This window comes from Polypterus senegalus, chromosome 4 (assembly GCF_016835505.1).
Source record: "Polypterus senegalus isolate Bchr_013 chromosome 4, ASM1683550v1, whole genome shotgun sequence".
Taxonomy (NCBI): domain Eukaryota; kingdom Metazoa; phylum Chordata; class Cladistia; order Polypteriformes; family Polypteridae; genus Polypterus; species Polypterus senegalus.
This window is the reverse complement of record NC_053157.1, coordinates 228,928,715-228,954,097: the sequence shown is the minus strand read 5'-3', so window position 1 is coordinate 228,954,097 and position 25,383 is coordinate 228,928,715. Positions and strand designations below refer to the sequence as shown.

The 25,383-nt window shown below is 39.9% G+C and overlaps 1 protein-coding gene across 2 annotated transcripts; it reads left to right on the top strand.

Moving 5' to 3' along the window:
- The first annotated feature begins 4,832 nt into the window (after positions 1–4,832).
- On the top strand, positions 4,833–17,105 carry LOC120528102 (zinc finger protein OZF-like). Of its 2 annotated transcripts, none has more exons than XM_039752129.1 (3): positions 4,833–5,223; positions 11,216–11,764; positions 15,585–17,105. In XM_039752129.1, exons 2-3 carry the CDS (start codon positions 11,341–11,343, stop codon positions 16,787–16,789), a joined length of 1,629 nt encoding a protein of 542 aa, XP_039608063.1. In that variant the 5' UTR covers positions 4,833–5,223; positions 11,216–11,340; the 3' UTR covers positions 16,790–17,105. The 2 variants fall into 2 exon arrangements, with proteins under 2 accessions (XP_039608063.1, XP_039608062.1); XM_039752128.1 differs by having other exon boundaries at positions 15,582–17,105.
- The last annotated feature ends 8,278 nt before the right edge of the window (positions 17,106–25,383 follow it).

The window sequence follows — 25,383 nt, the reverse complement described above, 5'->3', positions numbered from 1 at the left end:
TGCCTTACAACAGGCCTACAAGCCCTCAGTCCAGCCTCTCTCAGCCTAATGCGGACAGTCTGAGCACTGATGGAGGGATTGTGTGTTCCTGGTGTGATTCGGGCAGTTGTTGTGGCCATCCTGTACATGTCACACAGGTGTGATATTCGGATGTACCGATCCTGTGCAGGTGTTGTTACACGTGGTCTTCCACTGCGAGGATGATCAGCTGTCCTTCCTGTCTCCCTGTAGCGCTGTCTTAGGCGTCTCACAGTGCGGACATGGCAATTTATTGTCCTAGCCACATCAGCAGTCCTCATGCCTCCCTGCAGCATGCCTAATGCACGTTCACGCAGATAAGCAGGGACCCTGGGCATCTTTCTTTGGGTGTTTTTCACAGTCGGTAGACAAGTCTCTTTAGTGTCCTGCGTTTTAGAACTGTGACCTTAAATGCCTACTTTCTGTAAGCTGTTAAGGTCTTAACGACCATTCTACAGGTGCATGTTAATTAATTGATTATGGTTAATTGAACATGCATGGAAAACATTGTTTAAACCCTTTACAATGAAGATCTGTAAAGCTATTTGGATTTTTAAAAGATTATTGTTGAAATACACAGTCCTGAAAAAGGGACATTTCTTTTTTTGCTGAGTATATATGTATATTTATTTGTATACTAATCAATATTGCCTAATTTGATCTTCTCTCTTTCTTCATCCTGTAAAGCACTTTGAGCTACATCATTTGTATGAAAATGTGCTATAGAAATAAATGTTATTGTTGTTGTAGAAATAAGGAGGTGGGGGAATAGGTGGATTTGGGGTGTTATTCATAAAGTCTTATTTATAATGTGCATGTTCCTCTTTTCAGATTTGCATATGCTGGGTTCAGGTCTAATTGTCTGTTTATGGTGTTTTCATTGGATAGCCACGTTTCAGCCAGCTCTTTGGTATTTTTACTGTTGGCCTTTGTTATGAAGAAATTTTGAGAAGGCAGACTTGCAATACGTTGTAGTCGCTGTGGTGTGTCGGTTAGAACACAGGAACTAATCCAACCATTTCAGGAACATCGCTTTAATGTTGAGATGCCAAAATTTCACATGAAGTAGAACAACTGTACAGGTAGGTGAGTAGGTGTATGTGTGGTTCTAACAGGCAAACAACAAAATAAGACATTTAGTACATACAGTATATACATGTTATCTCACTATGCTATACACAAATGTCCAATAGGTGGCACTATAGCTTCACACTTTCAACGTAAGGTGTTTGCAATTACAATTTCAATGTGGTAACGTAAAATATTAACTTAACTACTAATTCAGAACAGTTCTCTCTCTAACTTTTAACACTTAACTTCTAAATATGTACATAAGCACTTACCTTTGGTCAACAATGCACAAACTTAAACTTTCTCTAGTGACTCCAGAAATTTCCGGCTATCACGAGGTACATCTAATTCACGAGGTACATCTAATTCACGAGGTACATCTAACAAACGCACATGCTCACTGCCCACGCCACGGTTTTCACGTGATCATGCCTTTTTTACAGCCTTGAATTTTATTTGCACTGATCCCCACTTAAATGTGTGTCCGGTTGAACTTGTAGGTGTAAATCAGAGACCGTGTCCTTTCTTCTGACTGCACTGCAATGTTCATGTGTATGTGTGGCAAGTGTTTTCGATATCTGCCCCATGTATACCACTGGATATACATTAAATGGTATGCTACAAACCACCTTCCATGTCTCTGTTGCTGATTTCTTGCTTTTAGCATTAAAAAGGACTGTGCTCAGCGTGTTTGTAGGGTTGTGCCCCAAGCTCTGGACAGGACAAATGCTGTATCTTCTGATACACCATGATGATAAGGAAGTGTGGGATGGGGGGGTCAGGTATGAGTCGATTGTTTGCTGGGGTCTCTGACATCTCCTATGTAAGTATTGTCTGATGAATGTTTTTGGGAAGTTGTTTAATGTGAACAATTGTTAAGGACAGTGACTTTCATTCTTTTTAGTCTCCTTGCTATTACAATGGGTGTGAACTCTTCTGAACAGAGTCTTAGCACAGCTCCATTTATGTGATGACAGGTGATTGCTAGCAAAGTGTAATATTTTGTCTGCATAACATTCTTTACGGTAAACTCCAGTGATCAGGGTGGCATTGTTATGTCTTTCAATGGATATGTCCAGAAAATTGATGTGTCGGTTTATTTCTGTTTCTATAGTAAACAGGATCGCTGGGGATATTGCATTAAAGTGGTTATGACAATCCTTCAGTTGCTCATTTATTAATATCACAAATGTCTTGTCAACAAAGAGTATTCAAATTTTCGGTTTGTGATAATAAGTCTGCAGATGCAAAAGAGAGAGCAGAGAAATCAGAGAATTTGATGTGATGTAACCAGTTATAGAAATTATAAAGAGCACCAAATGCCAAATGTGGACTCCAATGTAAGCTGTTCCCACAAGCAAATAATACCAGCAAAAGATCGAGGCCACGTGTAAACATAATAGTTGACTCTACCCTTAAGTACAACTAAAAATAAAGTCTTGTCAGGTGAATATGTCTGGTAAACAAGTTGGACCTAACAGACTGACAAAAGTAGAAACTGTTAAGAATTCTAAAATAAAAATTACACTCTCTTTCTTAGCATCATTATTAGATCCTTCAATATAATGTTGCTTGTAGTTCCATGAAAGTTAAATGTAAAGTATTATTTAACACATAAAATAATTCATTACTATACAGTAGAGTAAGTTTTATGTCAAACTAAGGAACAGCTTCAACAAGTTCTTTTTTGGTTTGGTGCCTGTGCAAAACTCTGCTGAAGTGCTGACATAACATATTATGAAATCACTGGACCTATACTGAACCTATCATTTCATTAAATTCTGTATGAAGAACCACTGTAGATGCAGCTCTCTTATAGATAACATCTCTGAGTTGAGTGGGGGCTGAGTGTTGAATTTGATAGTTTCTATAAAATGTATTATTGTATCTGTTATATATACTGTAGTGGCAGCAATGGCAACAACAAAGCAGTCCCATTTGAGGGGTCAAATCATAAGAGCAATTGGGGGACTGTTAAGTAAATGTCATCAAAATCACCCTATAAAGAGAAGCATCTAATCAACCATCCTGTTTTCATTCTAGTACTAATGGCTGGGGGAGCAATCCTTGCTGAAAATAGTGAAGCAATAAATAACCATGGAAAAAAGTTTCAATTCATATGACCTTGCTACAATATTTTAGCGAATTGTATTTTGTGATTTATTATGGAGTATATGGTATTCATTCAGAACAAGTCTAGCAAGTGTGTGCCCCACAGTCTGACATCTTGTCCAGGACTGTTTTCTGCCTTGGATACGATGCTACCAAGATAAGAAATGGTTTTGACAATATTCAGAGGGGTAGCTATGGGCGGGAGGAGGCGGCGATCTACCCCGGGCAGCACATTTTTGGAGGCGGCCTTTAAATGGTCTCTCGGTCTAGTTCTGTAGGCTACACAATCATGGGGAAGACTGCTGACTTGACAGTTGTCCAAAAGACGACCATTGACACCTTGCACAAGGAGGGCAAAACACAAAAGGTCATTGCTAAAGAGGCTGGCTGTTCACAGAGCTCTGTGTCCAAGCACATTAATAGAGAGGCGAAGGGAAGGACAAGATGTGGTAGAAAAAGTGTACAAGCAATAGGGATAACCGCACCCTGGAGAGAATTGTGAAACAAAACCCATTTAAAACTGTGGGGGAGATTCACAAAAAGTGGACTGCAGCTGGAGTCAGTGCTTCAAGTACCACTACGCACAGACGTATGCATGACATGGGTTTCAGCTGTCGCATTCCTTGTGTCAAGCCACAAGATACAGTGTCAGAAGCATCTCGTCTGGGCTAAATACAAAACGGAAGGGACTGCTGCTGAGTTATGTTCTCTGATGAAAGTAAATTTTGCATTTCCTTTGGAAATCAAGGTCCCAGAGTCTGGAGGAAGAGAGGAGAGGCACAGAATCCACGTTGCTTGAGGTCCAGTGTAAAGTTTCCACAGTCAGTGATGGTTTGGGGTGCCAAGTCATCTGCTGGTGTTGGTCCATTGTGTTTTCTGAGGTCCAAGGTCAACGCAGCCGTCTACCAGGAAGTTTTAGAGCACTTCATACTTCCTGCTACTGACAAACTTTATGGAGATGCAGATTTCATTTTCCAACAGGACCTGGCACCTGCACAAAGTGCCAAAGCTACCAGTACCTGGTTTAAGGACCATGGTATAGATTTTCTTGATTGGCCAGCAAACTCACCTGACCTTAACCTCATAGAAAATCTATGGGGTATTGTGAAGAGGAAGATGCAATTCGCCAGACCCAACAATTCAGAAGAGCTGAAGGCCACTATCAGAGCAACATGGGCTCTCATAACACCTGAGCAGTGCCACAGACTGATCGACTACATGCCACGCCACATTGCTGCAGTAATCCAGGCCAATGGAGCCCCAACTAAATATTGAGTGCTGTACATGCTTATACTTTTCATGTTCATACCTTTCAGTTGGCCAACATTTCTAAAAATCCTTTTTTGGAATTGGTCTTAATTGATATTCTAATTTTCCGAGATACTGAATTTGGGACTTTCATTAGTTGTCACTTATAATCATCAAAATTAAAAGAAATAAACATTTGAAATACATCAGTCTGTGTGTAATGAATTAATCTAATATACAAGTTTCACTTTTTAAATGGAATTACTGAAATAAATCAACTTTTTCCATGATATTCTAATTTTATGACCAGCACCTGTATAGAAGTTCTAGTTCGTCAGAACAGCTATTCATCTGAGTCGCTAGGTGGCAGTGTGACATTTTGATTCGTTCAATCGGTTAGTAACGCTAACAGGAAGAAGCAGTTTGGTCCTAGGTTCGTCTTCCAAAGAAGTGTGCCTTTGAAAAGCAGTGGCTAAACGTTTACCGGCACAAAAGGGTAGTCGTTTAGCGACAAGGAAGACATGGCGTATAGGAAGCAGGAGAGGAGCGCAGTGCACAGCTGACGGGCGTCCCATTGGCAGTGAGAGACTGAACAGATGGGTGTCCCTGAGAGGCTGTAACAGGATGACAGCGCGTAGGCTCCAGACTTACAGCAAAGAGTCGAACGACATGTCTGGTCAGGTGTGAGATGGGAGAAGAGCACGGACGGTCATCTCGGGGACGGTGAAAGAGGAGAGTCAAGCGGGCGTCACTTGGCATGGTGAAAGACAAGAGGTAAGTGAATGGCTGGCCCAGAGAGACAGAGAAAGCAATATCTCAATAGCGACCCACTGCACTGGAGTCCATAAAAGTCTCGATACATGTTTATCTTGCGGGAACAAGGTTTCAACCAATGTGAAAACAAAATATTGTTTTGTTGGCGCGAGTTATTATCTTGTGGGAGCAAGATCGGTATGTTGTGAATTGAAGTTATTAACGAGAGTACACAAGATAATAAAGGCGTAATTCAGCAGGAGCAAAGAGTAAGTGAGACATTCTTTTCCAAAGAGTAAGATGTTCTATTCCAGAAAGGTGAACATTATTTTTCTTATTTATTAAACAGTGGTCAACATGATCTATAGGTAACGCTGCACCTGCTGAATTATTTGGTGTTTAGTACTTTATAAATCCCCAAGGTAGTACTAAAGTGTTGTACCGTCTTAGCCATTATGGAGGACACCTTTTATTGGCTTGCCTGATTGCCCGAAGAAGAGGCCTGAGTTGCTTGGAAAACTTGAATAATGTGATTATTTTAGTGAGCCAGTAAAAGGTTTCATTTTGCTTGACTTCACACTTACTTCCCAAGGTGAAATTATCTTTTTGCCTGACCTTTCCTCATGATCACTTTAATAACTTCATTTCACAACATACGGATCTTGTTAAACATAACAAACAGGAAACAAACAGATACGACTTGGGAGGCTCCATAGTAGAACTAACATGATGCCTCGTAAGGACACAAGAGGAAAGTCCTGGTGACAAAGTCAGAGAAGACTGTACTGTTGTTTGGCTAGAGCTGTCTATGGAGTGAATTTGGTGTCAAAAAAAAAAACTTGGAATTATTAAAAATCAAATTTACATTTCACACGTGTCTATTATGCTTTCGCTTCTGAAAATTGTTTGCTTCTAAAAAATGCGCTTGCACCTCCAAAAGTTACGCTTGCTTCTGAAAGTTACAAGTAAAATTCTCAAGCGTGAACAAACTGTCAAAAATACGTAATTGGATGTACGGGGCTTTCGCTGTCAAGGAAGAAACAATTGATTTTTGTTACTGTGCATGTGTCATAAAGGTAGGAAGGTGGAGTTATTTTTGACAGCAGTCGTACTTCATTCTTAGCCCCCTTGCAGTGGCTTCAAAGGGCAAAATGCAAAAAACAAAATTAAACCGACACAATGAAGTTCATTATACAATGACAACATGCAATTAGCAATAAAAGGCGAGAACGTGAAGTTAACAAAAAGTGAGAGCATCAAAGTAACAAATTAACACCACCCTCCAGGTGATGCATTTTAAACTTTACATGATGTCTTAGCTGACTGTCCAGATGTTTGTTATATATGTATAGAAGAGCGAGATGTTGCTCCCACCTTTTAGGTTTCGGCACTCTTGGTCAGAGATTTTGGGTTGGGATGGGATGCACAGAATTATGACTTCCCCCGGAGAATATGAATATATACAAAACTACAAAATAAATGTTAAAGATCGGGGGCTTTGCAGAAACCTCTAAAGCAGCCCCCTCGTGACAGCACTGAGTTAGATTAACAACTGAGTGTGGAGACACTGTTATAATGGAGAAATATTTAGGACAAAAATACATAAGCTAATTAAACCAAATGAACTGTGAAATATGACAATAAATTGATAGATACTTTATTAATCCCAAGGGGAAATTGTATACATTAAATGTATAATAACATTAAATAATGGAGTCTTCATGTCCTCCTCATGTCTGAAGATATGCAGGTTAGGTGGCCCGTCTGTATGTGTGTGTGTGTGTTGTTGTGTTCGCCCTGCGATGGACTGGCGCCCTGAGCTGTCTGGGATAGCAGACCCCTGTGACCCTGTCCAGGACTAAGCAGGTTTGAAAATGATTGACCGACATAAAGGAACAAAAGGCATATTTTGTGACCCATTTAATTATTTATACTTGCATTTCATGTTGTTATTATTTCTTTAGTGTCACATTTCACAATACTGTTGTCTATTTTCATTTTATTTGTGTATTTATCCATTCATCCATCCAATTTCTAAACCCACTTTATCCTGAGCAGAAGGAAGCTGGAGTCTAACCTAGGAAACATAAAGCTGTGCCAACTTTGCCAGTCAGTTAATTTCCTTCATTGCCACGTTTGCCAGCCAGTCTGACCCATGTAACTGCACTGCGACAGCAAAACTCAACTGCACTTTAACAAAGTTACAATTTGGGTGGGTCAACGGCATACAACCCTGTTTGATGCCATTTGAACATCACATTGAAATCTGTTCATTAGGTATATGGGAATATGATAGATTTGCCAGTCTGTTTGATCCATGTACTCACATTGGGTTGGGCCAAATTCAACTACAGTTTACCAAAAAGGTATCTGTCTTTTCTCAAAACTAGTGTAGTCCAATGCCATCCAACCCTCTGCAGTGCCCATTAAATGTCTAATTCCTTTCACTAGAATGAATGGGAATGTGCCAACTTTACCTGTTAATTTGACATGTGCACCCAACTCGGATATAATAAAGGCATCTGTCTTGTTGCAAAGCCGTGAAAATGAGGGCTGCCCATCATCCCCAAATGCCTTACTCTGCCCATGAAACGCCAGCGTTGGTCCTACTTGATGTAACTCCTTTTTTTCCTCAAAGAAAAGACCCATTTTAGTGATTAATATCTTTTTATGCTGCAGAATATTTTGAGTCACTCTTAACATTGAATAAATAACTTCTTTGTACAAGTTGTGTGGACAAGGAACTGGATGGATGCAAATAACTTCAGGCTTGCGTGAAGCAGCCATGTTCTCCCTATATCACTGTGGGCTTTATGTCAGACCTCCCAAAGTAGGTAGAGGGCCCAATGGCGCTCACCCGTGATGGATTACAATCACAGCCTGGGCTGACTGCCCATGAACATTCACTAAGTGCCGCTAGGGAAAACTCAGATCCCCAAGACCTCCAGTTAGATCACAAGCACACAACACCGAGTGTCAATTGAACTGACGACCAAAGCTTTAGCCTGTAAATATGGAGTTGGATCTCTATCAAAAATAACTCCCATCTTTTCACCTTTGAAATTGATTGTTTCTTCTCAAACAGCGAATGCCTTGTGTGTCCAATAACGTATTTTTGATCCACCCTTGAGAATTGAAATCCATTTTCATAAGCAAGTGTCATTTTCAGAAGCGTAACTTTAAGAAGCGCAAGCGTATTTTTCAGAAGCAATCGTAATTTTCCATAGCAAAAGCCTATTTGACACTTGTGAAATGTAAATTTGACTTAAATTAAGTTATGTTTGACAGCTACCTTACTCCATAGTTGTCTTTGTAAGAGTGCTGGGAGGCATTTGGCACATTTGTTAACATCCTGGTGACAATGAGAAAGAGGATTTCAGCACATCCATTTCAATATGGTCGAGCTGTAGAGCAAGCCTAGTGAGGGTCTGAGAGGGGACATCTGGTGACAGAAGAAAACCACACAGATTGTTGTTGTAAGAATGAAAAAGTTGGGAGGGGGGGCTCTGCTGTGAAAGCCAGAGATATCTGCGCATCCTCACTAAGGTTCCGCTAAAGAGAGTGGACTGGGTTGTCTGGTGAGGATGTGAGACAGGCATGCAGGTGAGAGAGAAAAAAAAAAAGCAGCTAATTATGGTAATGATGAGCATGGAAGTATAGTTAGGCCTTGTTCACACGGGCGTTAAAATCAAGCGTTTTTGCGTTCGTAGCGTCTGGTGAGCGGATCAAGCGCCGAGTGTTTTCTACACGTAGGAGTCAATGAGAGTGTTCACACGGGCTTTGGTGACGTGCATTTGTCCGGCAGCGCGTTTATACGGCATCAAAAAAACGTTGCATGCAGCTTTTTCTTGGCGTTCAAAACCCAACAGACGCAAGGAAACAGCCTTTAGTTCGTTTTCTGCGCGTTTATTTTACGCTTCGGAGGACCGGATATTTTTATGTTTTCATATACAACATATATATTTTCATATATGCTTATTTTATTTTATTGTCTCATGTAATTTGTAAACCATGAACCTATTAATTTATGTTCTAATATAATATTTGATAACGATTATGTAGGGGGGCAATCCATGGCGGGGGCATTTCAGTGCATAACACTGGTGTAAGCGCACACTCGACTACTGTTTCCTTACCTCAAAGTGACAAGTAGTCTCTCTTCGGGGATGACACCAAGTCGCATATTGGTTGATCGGCGTGCAATGTGGCATTGCACCAGCTGCAGCAGACAATCAAAAGTGGAAACCGACATCCGACAGTAATTAAAAAATTGCGCGGAAAGTTTCGCATTTCTTCATAAAGCACAAAAAAACTTCCTTTAACCCGACGTTGTGCAGTCAGAGGATGAACCCAGTAGCGGCGGCGATTTTTCTCTCCCTACAGCCGATTACGAGTATTTTTAAAACATGAAGATTAATATCTAACATAGCAAAATGGTCCATATTGAAAGGAGGCACCTCAAATAAAACGACAAGGGCTTTCATATCCAGTTCCCGACACTGCCTCCACAGGTTAACACACAAACTACAATTTGGGCTGCAGGCTGGCGTTAGACAGAGACAAACGAACGCCGGTGTAGAAGTCAATCGATCGCCACCACAAAATGCAACATAAACGTCTAGGACGTTCAGAGCAAGTTCGTTTATCCAAAAACTTAACGCCCGTGTGAACAAGGCCTTAGTCACAACTTGTGATTCTGATTCCCAGCTGTAGCAAAACAGTTTAATCTAGGGGACTCAAGCTCTGATCCTGTAGGGTTACAGTGACAGCTAGTTTAGTTTCTATCCTCTTTCTTACATAGTAGCCAATTATTGCTGCAAACATAAGATCCTCTTTGTCCCAAATTACAGCAGTCACTTACTAGAGAGGCATCCCAAGTGACAGGAGTCCCTAATCACTCCATGTCCACTAATGTCTGATAGTCAAAGAGGACTATCCAAAAAAAACAGACAGTGTATTAGCTCACCTAGTGATATGGAGCATGCCTCTAGTCTTCTGTGTCCTTCTATCTTTCCTTGGTTGTGACAGTAATACTGCATATTTGCCAATTACACAAATTTTAACCAAGTGAATAATATAATCATATTTAAAATATGCTTGTGAAATCTTATGGCACAGAACTCTTACAGGGCGTTCTGGGTTTCTAGATGCTGGGGGTGTTCATAATCTGCCCCATAACCAAAGTCAGATCCTTTTATAACATTACACTTTAGTGCAAGGCAGAAAGGCTCTTTCTCAAGTTTTTATTTTTTACCTAAAAGAATAGGAGAGCAAATTTGACTGGAACACGCCAATCAGTCCAACATAACCGATTAATCTCTGTTCACCTAAATCTTGCAAAACAGCAAGTTAAGGTTTCCCTAAAGATCTTCAGATACACAATGACCCCTTAGCCTGGAGGACGTATCCAGAATGTGTCAGTTACTTGAGTGGTTTACTGTTGGAGGCTTATTAGGCAATCGCTTGTCATATGGCTGGAGTAGAAGAATTTTTTGTTAATATAAAACAATGTTGAAAGATTCAGTGTTTAGAAATTTAAATGTCACAAAGAGAATGAGTTTAATATAGGATTTCTTATTTAGTAATTTTAGAGAACTGGTCAGGGGCATGAATTCTTCTGATACTGGATAACATTGACGTATGTCAGAGGTAACTGACGGGAAAATGGCTAATAACACTGGTTAGCATTGCTATATAGGAAAAGTGAAAATTGCGGCTACTTGCTCATGTACTTATTGTCAAAGATGCTAGAACCAAGCTATGTGGTTTTCACATGAGTTCAGAGTTACTAAAATGATTTGCAGCATACATATACTGTATTTTGTGTAATGGTAAATTTTCTATAATTAATAAAATGCACATTGACAAGTCACATCTAAACACAAAAGAGCAAACCAGCGCTATGACCGAGTGTGATATGCCATTTTATCTGGGCAAATCTTATTTAAACACACATGTTTTCCACGGCGGATAATTTTGATATTTTATTTGTATTTTAATCATTTTTCCCCAGACAAAAGAGGGAAGCTCCATTTTAAATCAAAATGGTCCCACCATGAGTCATGTGATAGCCAAAAGACCAAAATTATAAATGTGAAAAGGAAACCTTGGAGGTGCTCTCTGGTAAAGGATTCAAACATGAACTTTCTTGAAGCAGATGTTATGGAGCAAAGGACAGCCTCTGTCAAAGAAGAGGATTGTGAGTGGGACACATTGTATCATGCACAGGAGTCGCTCAGCCTGAAACTGGAAGAAGTGGTGATGAACCAGGAGGAGTATGAGATGGCATCAACAAGCTTCAAAGTGGAGACTCCTGAGTGTGAATTCTTCGATCTTAAAATGCAAAACCATGAAATTCTGAATGTTTTACAGCAAGACGTGTTTTGCAAAAACGACTCAAGTTTAAGTCCATGTCTAGCATTTAAAGACGAGATACTGTTGTCATCGTTGATGTCGCCTGTCTTCAATAATAACTTAACAGAGCTTGATGATGTGATGCTGAAGGAGATGTGTTATAAGACAGATGAGCAAACACGGATCTGTGCTAAAGAAGCTGGGAAATGTAAGTGGGGAAATTTTAACATTTTTATTGCAGAACAAATTGTTTGGATCTTGTTGATTTTATATATTGTAATATGGAGGGCTTTATTAATTCTCTTTGGTTGCTTTAAATGATATACTAAGATAACTTAAAAAGCTCATGATGAATGTCAATAATTATTGCTGTATTTCTCATCATTGCATCAAAGGACAAGTTTTGAGATTTGTTTTATCCATATATAGATAAGGAAGTCTTTTGTAGCTGTGGGAATGCAAAAGCAACACATTTTATTTGGTAGTTACATAACTAACCACAGTTGTTAGGACTTCCCCAGAGATTCCTATACCAGATAATACTAAACATTTTGTCCACATATAACATGAACATTTGGTTTCCTGCTTGTGTTAAATGCTGCTGCTTTGGGTGATCATTTGGCTATTAGCACATCTGTTAATTTCTCTCTCACTCTCATTCTATTTTGTAGACCACACACTCTTTTTATTTAATTATATGGTTGGGTTTCACGTAATGAAACAAGTTTCTTGTTAGGCAAAACAGGTGTCAGGCTGAAAAAACACACTATAACTTTATACATGGAGAGAGAAACCATGAACAACCCCTAGCCCAAGCAACAAAAACCATTTAAATGATTCTTTTTGGAAAAATGCAAAAATAGACAAACAAAAACAGAAATCTCAGAGCTAACCAAACCAATCCGAGATTCAGAAATCAAAAACCAAAGATGAATGCAAAATGTCAAAATCATAAAGTCAAAAGAACACTTACAAGTGTTGAAATTCTAAAAAATGCAAAAAATAGCTGAATGACAGATCTTTTCACTAATGTCACAGGGAGGGACTGAAGTCACTCAGCTCATTGTAACAGATGTAGATGTTCCCTCTTTTTTCCTTAAATTGTACATGCCTAATAGTTGAGCCCCCTGCAGCAGTTTAATAAAAGAAAGAGATAAAATTATCAAAAGAACCTAGACATTGGATATTGATTTTTTGGGTGATTCCAAACTTTTGAATGCTGGTGTGTTTGTATAATATATTGCAAATAAACTGGAAGAAAAAAAAGAATGTGGGCTCCAGAGAAGGGAAAAGTTGGTTATGTAGAATAAAAGGATAAGTGTCACGTCTGACGTATGTTGGGTTGCTAAAGCCGTAGAGTAACTTATGGGAATGTGGAGTTCCACCCTTTTCAGAAGCTTAGTCCATAGTGATTGGCTGCTTCATGTCATTTAGGTGACCATTTAAGTGGAAGTGGAAACAGAAGGGCCAGGGCTAAAGATGTACAAAACAGAAGTGATGTCAGAAATCTCCTGGATTGTACTTCTCCATTCTAAAGGGGAAAGAAATTGTGTCAGCAGAAGTATCACACCAAAACCCTTCCCCATGTTATTACTTAAAGCAATATCCGTGAGAGATTCCGATGCTCATGCTTGTAACTATATATATATATATATATATATATATATATATATGTTTGTGTGTGCATACAGTGCCTTCAGAATTTATTCATACGTCATGACTGCTTTCACATTTTGCTATGTTGCAGTCTTGTGCTAAAATCGTTTAATTTTTTTCCCCCCCAATACCCTAGAATGACAAAGCGAAAACAGGATTTTAGTAATTTTTGGAAATTTATTTAAAAAAAAAAATATTCAGACCTTTTTGTTTGAAACATGAAATTTGCAACAGGTGCATCTCATTCTGTTGATCACCATTGAGATATTTCTGTATCTTGTTTGGAGTCCTCCTTTGGTCAGTTCAAGTCATGATTGGACGTGACTAGAATTGGCACACATCTGTCTAGAGAAGGTTCCACAGTTAAGCAAACCCCAAGCCATGAGGTCAAAGGAATTGCTTTCAGTTCTTAAATACAGGATTGTATCAAGGCACATGTGCAGTGAAGGCTAAAAAAAACTTTTCTGCAGCATGGAAGGATCCCAAGAGTATTTGTCCTCAGTAATTCTTAATAGACGGAGTTTGGAACATCCACAACTCTTCCTATAGACCAGGAACCTGATGGTCACTCTGGGCCGAGCTACAAAGAACCTGTCTCTAGATGGTACAAACTTAAAGAATTATAATCATCCCTGTAACACTTCATTAATCTGGGCTTTATGGCAGAAAGGCCAAAAGACACTTAAAATCCAGTGTGGACTTCGTGAAAAATTACCTCAAGGATTCTTGGGATGTATGAGACTTGATTGAAGTTGTTGGCTTCAATTCTAAGTGTTATGACTGGAGAAAACCAGGCATCACTCATCACCTGTGCAATACTATTGCAACAGAGAAGCATAGTGGTGGCAGAATTATACACTGCTTTTTTCAGTGGCAGGGAAAAGGAGACTAGACAAGGTCAAAGGAAAGCTAAACAGAACAAAGCATTGAGATATACATAATAAAAGCCTCCTCCAAAGTGCTCTGGATCTCCAACTTTGGTGAAGGTTCACATTCCAACTGGACACAAAGCAAAGATAACACAGGAGTGGTTCTGGGTCAACTCTCTGAATATCCTTGAGTGGCCAAGCAGTGTCTGGCGAGACTTAAAAATAGCTGACCATCGACAATATTCAACCAACCTAACAGAGCTTGAGAGGATCTGCTGAGAAGAATGGCAGAAAGTCCACAGCTTGGTGTTTCATATCCAGAAAGATTCCAGGCTGGAATCACTGCCAGAGGACCTTCAGCTACTTACTGAATAAAGGTCCTGAATGGTTGTGTCAATAGGAGATATGAGATATTTATTTATTTGTTTACTAAGGGGCTTTGCTCCCTGCTCGCTTCGCTTGCCAACCGTCCCAGCCTGTGCTATGCACCAGCCAATTTGCGTCTCTGCTGCTAGAGTATGTAGATTTTACTTTTACCAAACAACAAATCTTTTAATTCTCGCAGATACGCCTCTTCATTGGGAAAAAAACACTACTTTTCCCTGATGGCAACAAGAATTAGATGATCTACAAGTCTGCGACTTATTAAATCTGAACAATATATTCAATCTCTTTTCGCTATTCCATTATTTCACCAAGTTATAATTGCCATTTGTTTGTGCTAATGCAATCTTTACTATCATTTTTTGAGACTTTAGAATTTTAGTACTTTCATTTTCTCTAACTTGCTCTGCATGTGTATCACACCAACGTTTTTGAATTTTTTATGATGTTCTACTTTTTCATCTACTCTTTGTCTTTTATTTCCAACCCCAGGCATGGTTAAATCTCTTGGTACAAAGTCTCGTCTCGCAGGACGTGAAAGTGTCTCTCTGAAAAAGTCGCGTCTCATCCCAGACTAAAAAGTCGCATCTCGTCCCAGGCTAAAAAGTCTCGTCTCGCCCCATGATTGTTTTATTATAATAGAGCTATTTATTTATTTATTTGTTTATTTATAATTTGCAAAATTTCCTATAATTATATCTTTACATTGTCAACCCAAACTGGATAATTGCTATTTCCTTATATTAAAAGAGTGCTACCCAAAAATGCTTTGAGATAAAGACATATCAATCAGGTATAGTTGATATATATTTCTGATTGATGCAAGATTTCATTTGTACACTTTTGTAACTAATTTTTTCCTGAACATTTATACGGTAGCATTGGTCACTTAGACATAGGCTGTTCTATTCAACTAATGGATTTCTTTAAGTCATTGTTTCTGTTTAGTTGGAGTATTCTGTTGAAAGTAAAGACTAAGAGCTTGAGACTATAATTTTTATCAGTCTATTAATTCATATTGACTATTTTCAAAACCTTTATTAATCACACATTGTGTTATTTTTTTAAACAAATCTATTCCATTTGAAACTTTTCTAATATGCCTTTTTTTAACAGCAGATCTAACAGAGAAGGACTGTGGCTCACTAGCAGCTTCCAAATATGGTCACATATCTGGGAAACTTGAAATTCAGTGGGAAAAAACTGATGAAGCTTTGAAAACTTCAACTATCTCTACACCTGTTGACCCTGAATCTTTTCTGTGCTGCTCTCTTCTTCTTGTGAAGATGCCAATGGAGGATGTTGTCAGTCTTCACCAGCACCAACAGTGTACACCTTTGTATGTGTGTCAAGTTTGTGGGAAAGTTTTTAACCAGGAATTTGCTTCTAAAACTCAGGTTGTTCCTGCTGGAGTTAAACCATATGGCTGTAGTGAATGTGGGAAACGCTTTTCTTTCAAGGGCAGTCTTCAAAAGCACAGACGAATTCATACAGGAGAGAAGCCATATTGCTGTACTGAATGTGGTAAGAAATTTTCACGCAGTGGTGTTCTTAGCAGGCATATAAGAATTCACACTGGAGAGAAGCCATATACCTGCACTGACTGTGGCAAACGATTCTCAGACAGAGGCCATTTTCAGAGACACAAAAAAATTCACACTGGAGAGAAGCCGCACTGTTGTACTGAATGTGGTAAACGATTCTCCAGAATTGCTCATCTTAATACTCATTCAAGAACTCACACTGGAGAGAAGCCATATAGCTGCTCTGAATGTGGTAAACGATTCTCACAAATAAGCAACCTTCAGGTACACACAAACTCCCATGCTGGAGAGAAGCCACACTGCTGTTCTGAATGTGGCAAGCAATTCTCACTAGTGAGCAGTCTTGAGAAACACATGAGAATTCACACCGGAGAGAAACCATATTGCTGTTCTGAATGTGGGAAACAATTCTCCTCCAAAAGCCATCTACAAACACACCTAAAATTTCACTCTGGAGAAAAACCCTACCCCTGTTCTGAATGTGGCAAGCCATTCTCACAAATCAGTGCTCTTAATAGACATGTGCGGATTCACACTGGTGAGAAGCCACATTCATGTTCTCAATGTGGAAAGCTCTTCTCACAGATTAGTGACCTTAATAGACATGCAAGAATTCATATGAAAGAAAAGCTGTATGCCTGTAGTGAATGTGGTGAACTGTTCTCCACCAAAAGCCATCTTCAGGAACACACAAAATTGCACACTGACAGTCCTGCCAGCTTATATGCATTTTGTGTTGAACGTACACATTTTAAAGTCAACATACGTGGGTATGATTAATTAATCAAGAGCATTCAAAATGGAAGAGGTTTTTAAGTGTTGATTTGTAACAAAGAGCCCTTTAAAAATGAATTTGGATGTTGGCACACATTAGGCTGTTCTTCTTATTTCAAGTTAGCGTCAATGAGTCTGCTACTGCCACCTTGTACAGGACTAGTTACTACTTTGTGCTGGTGGGGTCAGGAGAGGCTCAACCTCCCTTGACCTGAGTTGCATTATTGTGGGTTTGAGTATGTTATGTTTTTAAATCAGTCTTTGTTTCATGAATTGACGGTTATGGTATACACTAGTAAAGAAAATTTGAATGAGCAAACAAGATGGCCTTAATAATTTACTGCTACTTTGATGACAAAGTCTAAGTGTGTTTTTCTTTACAATTAATTCATTTACAGTAAAACCTTGGATTATGAGTAACTTAGTCTGCGAGTGTTTTGCAAGATGAGCCAAAATTTTTAATAAATGTGAACTTGATAAACGAGTGAGGACTTGCAATATGAGTAGTACGTATACACTTTGTCTGCCGAGCGTCACGTGATCACAACTGAGCCGATGGTGGTTCTCTGTTTGTGGGATTATGGGTAATCGTCTCCCATGCACGGTCTCAGTTGGTGTGCCTCACCCATATAGTCAACATCCATACGAGCGTATACCATTTACTGTAGTATTGTGACCACATGTGTGTGCTGTAACGTTTGAGTCCCTGTCTTGCACCCCAAAACATGAAGCTGAATCTCAGTACTTTATCAAAACCAGCTTTTATTTAGCTTGAAATGGGAACAGCACGTTTATTTATTGTATTGTACCACTCTCCTATACACAGACAGCAATCAGGCACTGTCTCGGCCAGGTTAATTGCCATGTAATACTGTGTCCTTGCATTTATAATGTTCCTTGCATCACCCATCGATAGCAGGCACTAATAGCATGACCGCAGTCTTTTCGGATTCACTTTTGTGGCGAACTGCAACAGCTCTGGGAGCCTACAGTTCCTTCAGGATGCTCTTCCGTGTGTCGTCCTGTTGGGGGGAATCCCAAAAGAGTTTAGAAACCTTTTGGTGCCTAAAGCAATTTTTAACTTTGTTTCCAAGTGTAGTGACTCTTCAGCCAAAATCAACTGTCATTGGATAGGTTCCTTGTTAAAGTCGCCAAAAAAGAAAAAGATTCCAGTGAGCCAACAGATAGCAGTGATTCCGTTAGGTAGAGTGAAAGTCGTCCTACACAATAACCCTCCTCCTCCTCTCCCCTCTCTCTCATCTCTCTCACACCAGCCACAATTCTTTTTAAAGGTAAAGTGCAGGTTAATTTGTTTTATGTATTTTTACTTTAGATTTTGTATATTAATCATTTTTATATGAATATTTTTTGGGTTGTAAAACGAATCATCTGAGTTTCCATTATTTCTTATTGGGAAATTCGGTTTGATTAAAATTAGAGTGTTTTGGATTACAAGCACGTTTCCGGAACAAATTATGCTCGCAAACCAAGGCACCACTGTATTTAGATTCTATGCAATGGATATAAAGTATCAAATTAGCCAATTATTCAGTTCAATTAAATCAATAAAAACCAACAAAAATACAGTTCAAAATGGTTGCGCTGATAGACACCATCAAATGCTAGAAAGTTTATCTAATGGTTTTTAGTATCAAAATAAGCAGCAATATATCGGGTATATCAAACCCAGACCCTGGATGGTCATTCCGGTCTGAAGGTTTTTGTTCCAGCCACTTTTTTTTCATTAGTAGTGAATTACTGCTGCAGATATAACGGACTTCTTTTGCCTTACAGTGTGCAAAGAAAGGAGATAAAATGAAAAAAAGGTTTGGGGTGCAGCAGGTTACCCATTCAATGTCTGGTGGTAGAAAATCCAAAGCAAATGGTAAAATGAATGCATGCTTCACTAGGGACATTTTGATGTCTTTTTCCAACCTATAAATGACTTTCTTCTGGGTGGCGTTCCTTTCTGGTCAGAAGCCAGGTCCACAATGACATTGGACTTCCTATGGTGATGGACTATGCAGGAGAGTAACCAGATGAGGAGAAGATGATGGGGTCCAGACAATAAACAATGCCTGTAGTCCTCAGGCTAGATCTCCTCCATTTCAGAGTAAATGGATGTTGTGTTAAAGGTAACATCACACCCAAATTATTCCCTATATTTTTTGTTGGAATCAAAACTGTGAAACCCACCAGACACTACTTGAGGATTCTTTTTGGATGTTTTCCCACTTTATTGTTACACAACATTGAATCATAGTAGATTTAATTTGAATTTGATAATTAAGATCAAATCTTGATATGTCCCATCTTCTTTTAACTGCTTCCATTAGGGGTCGCCACAGCGGATCATCTTCTTCCATATCTTCCTGTTTTCATCATCTTGCTCTCTCACACCCATCACCTGCATGTTCTCTCTCACCACATCCATAAACCTCCGCTTAAGCCTTTCTCTTTCCTGGCAGCTCCATCCTTAGCATCCTTCTCCCAATATACTTAGCATCTCTCCTCTGCACATGTCCAAACCAACACAATCTAGCCTCTCTGACTTTGTCTCCCCACCGTCTAACCTGAGCTGACCCTCTAATGTTCTCATTTCTAATCCTATCCATCCCCATCACACCCAATGCAAATCTTAACATCTTTAACACTGACACCTCCAGCTCTGTCTCCTGCTTTCTGGTCAATGCCACCGTCTCCAACCTGTCCTGTAGACCTTCACTTTCACTTTAGCTAATATCCAAATTACACAAATCACAAATTACTCCTGACGCTCTTCTCCACCCACTCCAATCTGCCTGCACTCTCTTTTTCAACTCTCTTCCACGATCCCCGTTACTCTGTACTGTTGATCCCACGTATTTCAACTCCTCCACCTTTGCCAGCTCTACTCCCTGCATCCTCTACATTCCACTGACCTCCCTCTTATTCACACACATGTATTCTGTCTTGGTGGTCCTACTGACCTTCATTCCTCTCCTCTCTAGAGCATATCTCCACCTCTCCAGGATGTAACAATGTATATATGTATATATATATATATATATATATATATATATATATATATATATATATATATATATATATATATATATATATGTATATATATATATATATATATATATATATATATATATATATATATATATATGACAGTGACAACACAATGACATTGACAATCATGTTACGTTATTTTCAAAATGTTTCCTTTAATTTTTCATTACTTCTTTAACACACTACTTCTCCGCTGCGAAGCGCGGGTATTTTGCTAGTATACAATATTTACAACAGTTCAGTGCACATCCCAGTGCCTACAGCACCAATTCCCCCAAAGTCCAGGCCTCTCACAGTCTTTCTTGCCCTTCTTCTGGCCGCCTCCAGTCCTCTCTCCAGCACCGTTCTCATCCACCCGACTTCCGCTCTCGACTGTTGGGAGGCGGCCCCTTTTATCACACTCCGGATGGGCTCCAGCTGCTTCCCGGCATTCCTCCGCGGACACGCCCCAGTGTGGCGGAAGTCCTGGCTGCGCACCCGGAAGCCCTCTGGGTGTCCCCATTCTTCTTCCCCCCAGCACTTCCTGGTATGGCGGAAGTGCTGTGCTCCAGGGTTCATTAGGCACCAGGGCGCCACCTGGCGGTGGCCACGGGCCCCTACAGGGTTGGGCTTCCAAGCCCCCTACCCGAAGCCACCAACAAAACCAGGGCGGTCGCCCCCTCGTGGTCGGGAAGAGGCACCAGCCCTCCTCTGGTCCCCTCGGGCGTCCCGGCTCGGCTCCACCTCTAGCCGCCTGTGACAATATATATATATATATATATATATATATATATATAGCATTTTAATGAAGGTAGATCATTTCGACCTGGTCATTTTAAAAATAGATCGCAAGCCGAAAAAGTGTGGGCATCCCTGCTGTTGGCTAACAGTACTTTTAGTGGTCATTGTTAACCCGGGGCTCGACAGATCCAGTATGGAAATTTGTATTGCCCTCATATTGATTTGGCAATTTTTTACACTGGATGCCTTTCCTGATAAAGGCCAAACACTTACTTACACCCCACTAAAGCTTTATGCTACTGAAGTCACCAGGCATGTCGTAGTTTGGTGATACAGTGCCATGTGCATCAGTTTCACTATCTTTGTGAAAGTCTGGTAACCAATCACTATCACTTCAACTAATTGTTCAGTTTCATTTGATTCTAACGCAGGCTTTACAGTTTCTCATTTACACGTCATTGTGTTTTGGTTGAACGATCCTCCCCACTCATGAATATTGAGTCATAGAAACATTCAAGATTATTTTTACAGCATGCTGTTTCTACATCCACTAAATGACAAGTAAAAGAGTTATTAGGGTGTTAGACTAAAAGCAGACCATTAATGGTCACCATAAATCTGACTTGGATTTAACTGTATTAAAACAGAATCACAAATATAAGTCAAGCTCGAGGGTAACCCTAAGGAGGTTAAATGCCAGATTCTCTTGATGAAAAAAAAAATGAAAGTAACATAAATCATGCCAGAAATCAAACCCCCATTATTGTGAAATTGCAACCTATATAAAGATGGTTTTAACAAAAAGCTGAGATGGAAAAAAGGTTATGAAAAATAGGCTGCATAAGTGTGCACACCCTGTTATCATTAAAGATGTGGTTGTGCTCAGTCTTGTGTTAAGTAATAATTTTAGTTTGTACCTGAAAACAACTAAAGTGACTCTGATTGCTTCCAAATAAAGTTTAGTTGTTCCTGTAGTTAGGATATAGCGGGTTGGATAATGGATGGATGGCTGTTTCTGTCTGACTATCCTGAGATTTTCTTGATTGCACCCTTCTGCTGAAGATATGGATCACAAAGAGCATTCAAAAGAGGAGTAGGTCCTCATTGTTGAAAGAAGACAGGTTTAAAGAGAATGTCCAAGGTCTTAGATACACCCTGGAGCACAGGGAAGGCAATCATCCATAAGTTTTGAAAAATATAGCACAACACTGCCACTACCAACAACAGGATGTTTCCCTGAAACTTATAAGACAAGCAGAAAACCAGTCAGGGATGCTTCCCAGTGGTCTATGGCAATATTAAAGAAGCTGCAAGATATTATGGCAAGAGCTGCTTCCTTTCTACATTGTGACTATAATCTCTGAGATTCTTTATAGGTCTGGTTTATGAAGTAGTGTAGTAAGATAGAAGTCTTGTCTTATGAAGTAAAACATCAAGCCCGGCTAGGTTTTGCCAAAAAATACATCCAGTCTCATGTAAAGCATAAAAACAAATCTGTACATTACCAAAAAAATGCCATGGTGAGGCATGGTGGTTGTAGTATCAGGTTGTTGTGTCTGCTTTTCTTCAGCCAGTGCTGGGACTGTAGTTAAGGTGGAGGAACTCATAAATAGATTGAAATACAAGTTGATTGTGGCACAAAACATTCATGTGTCTGCTAGAAAACTCAAGATGATGTGGGCTTTCACTTTTCAGCATGACAATGACCCAAACACATACATCTAAATCAAGAAAGGAATGGCTTCACCAAAAGAAGATCAACATTCTGGAATGTCACGGCCTGAGCCCAGACCTCAAAATCTGTAGGATGACATAAAGATGGATGTGTACAGAAAATGCCCTCACGATTTGATTAATGAAGAACATTTGTGCAAGCAAGAGGGTGGAAAACATGACCAAGTTGAGGTGGGCCAAGCTGACAGACCTTTTATCTAAATAGACTGAGTGCTGTAATCAGATCAAACAGGAACTTCAGCAAAAGTGGTGTACATACTTAAACATTCCTGGTTTTTGTACTTGTGCCAGGTCCTAAAAATGCCTCATAGGGGCACCGCCATAATAAAACACAAGCGCAGCCACTGAATACATTTGTCCAAGGATAAAAATTTCACAATCAAACCTAGCTTATAGTGTTCATACAAGAACTCGTGTTGACACCACATTTTCAAAAGGCTATTAAGAACCCCTCTTAGATCACTGACAATTGGATATAAACTAAAAGAACAGCAGGCTGACATTATGATTTATTTGAAATAAACCTTCAGTAATATAATAATTATTATTAGCTAGCTTAGCTAATGATAGCATGACATGTTGCAGTCCCAGTGAAGCATTATTCCGGTGCATTGCCATTGGTGTAAAGAAGGAGCAGTAGTGTTTCTTGACACACCTCTGTTGATAAATACATTAGCTGAGGTCCTCAATACTCGTATGTCAGAGGGAGGATGTACAGCTTTGGCACTCAGTTCTGTCTTCATTCTCCCCTTCACTTCAGGAGTATGTCCCATAATTGAGTCTCCCTTTTTAATCGGCTTGTTGATTCAGTGAGCCCCTGTTCATGAGGATGTCACTACCCCACATTAAATGAGCACAGTCTCATAAGAATAAAAAAAGCTGTTCTGCCTTGTCTTTTTAAGTTCCTCTATGTTATGAGTCCAGCCCAGCCTGTCAATGATGTCGACACCAAGTACTTGAAGAAGAACATCACTTCCACATCCCCTCCCTTAATAGTGACAGGGCATGGAGGTTCTTTAGCAGTTTCTTGGTTTTTCTGATATTAAGTTGTAGTTATTGCATAACCATCTAAGTATTTATATTAAGAAGTGTACAGGGTGAACAGAAAAGGTGACAGGACTATAGTTAAATACTGTATTTTTCCTCTTTCAATTTGCCTATTTTATAAGACACCACACTGGCAACTATTCCTAAACATCCTCATACTTTCGCTCCGCTAGATGGCAGTTGCGGAAGGTTTCGCAGCTCTGCCCTCCTTGAATAAAACCGAAAATGCAGTAGGCGGAGATTCAATGGATCGGAAAAAAAGACTCCCAAAAAAAGATAAAAGTGTTTTTTTTTTTTTCTTGTTTGTTTTTTTGAATCACAGAAGTTCAAGTGCTCGTGTTCTGAAGAGGCTTCCTACTTAACGTGAGTAAACTATAAGCAGAGAGAACCTGCGTATCTCAGAGTTAAATGTAATGCACAACTCAAGAAAGAAGGGCGAAGCGGGTGGGAGCCTGGGAAAAGAGGGGAGCAGTGGGCTCGGAGAACCTGCGAGAACTGGAGGCGATCAATGGGTGAGAAATCATCATGTTAAGAGGAGTGGGTGAGCAGGTCTTCCTGTCAGGAAATAGTAAGACCGCCAGCAATGAACGGGCCTCTTCGATGAGTTATGCGGGAAGTGCTGATGATCGGGGAGGGTAGGAGAAGTTCATATTTAAGCGTGTCATTCGTCCTGATTTCAGAACCCGTTGAACCCCATGCAGGATTGTGAGAAAAGGCAAAAAGGAAAGAAAAAGAAAACGGACTGATCATACGTTAAGAGAGAATGGCAGTGGACGGAATTGAGAACGGGAGAGAATGACGAGAGAATGGCTGAGTGTGACAGAACAACAACAACAACAACATTTATTTATATAGCACATTTTCGTACAAAAATAGCTCAGAGTGCTTTACATAATGAAGAATAGAAAAATAAAAGACACAGTAAGAAAATAAAATAAGTCCACATTAATTAACATAGAATAAGAGTAAGGTCCAATGGCCAGGGTGGACAGAAAAAACAAAACAAAAAAAAAAACTCCAGACAGCTGGAGAAAAAAATAAAATCTGTAGGGATTCCAGACCATTAGACTGCCCAGTCCCCTCTGGGCATTCTACCTAACATAAATGAAACAGTCCTCTTTGGATTTAGTGTTCTCACGGAAGGACTTGATGAGAAAGTTAACAAAGTTAACAAGTGGCCGTGGCGTCCAGCTATCTGTCACACCCTGCAGCTCAGTTAATATATTTTAGCGTTGGGGATGCCGGCTTAAAGTAGAACATCCATCCATCCATTATCCAACCCGCTATACCTTAATTACAGGGTCACGGGGGTCTGCTGTAGTCAATCCCAGCCAACACAGGGCGCAAGACAGGAAACAAACCCCGAACAGGGCGCACACACACCAAGCACACACTAGGGACAATTTAGAATCGGCAATGCACCTAACCTGCAGGTCTTCGGACTGTGGGAGGAAACCCGGTTCTCCTAACTGCGAGGCAGCAGCGCTACCCACTGCGCCAACGTGCCGCCCCAAAGTAGAACATACTCGAATAAATAAAAATGTACAAACCAACCAAATCACTAATTTAGTCAATTCCCAAACTTGTTTATTTTTGGTTGAGGATACGGGAAGACGCTGCCAATACTGGCATTTACAGTGGGTATAGAAAATAGTCATACACACCCCACCTCAAAATATTCACATTTTGTTGCTTTGCAGCCTGAAATGACACACAAAGAAATTTTTTCAAGCTGTATTTTCACAATGCAACTTATAATAGCCAAGTGAAGGATATAATAGCAACAATTCAGAAAAATAATACTAATAAAAAAGAGAATCACAGAGATGGTTAAAGGATCACCCGCATCCATCCATCCATTTTCCAACCCGCTGAATCCGAACACAGGGTCACGGGGGTCTGCTGGAGCCAATCCCAGCCAACACAGGGCACAAGGCAGGAACCAATCCTGGGCACACACAAAAACACACTAGGGCCAATTTAGAATTGCCAATCCACCTAACCTGCGTGTCTTTGGACTGTGGGAGGAAACCGGAGTGCCC

Bases quoted from the DNA above. Each gene is read 5' to 3' on its own strand.
- LOC120528102 (XM_039752128.1), top strand. From the start codon at position 11,341: ATGAACTTTCTTGAAGCAGATGTTATGGAGCAAAGGACAGCCTCTGTC. The intron at 11,765-15,581 runs GTAAGTGGGGAA...TTTTTTTAACAG, and splicing joins TGCTAAAGAAGCTGGGAAAT to CAGATCTAACAGAGAAGGAC.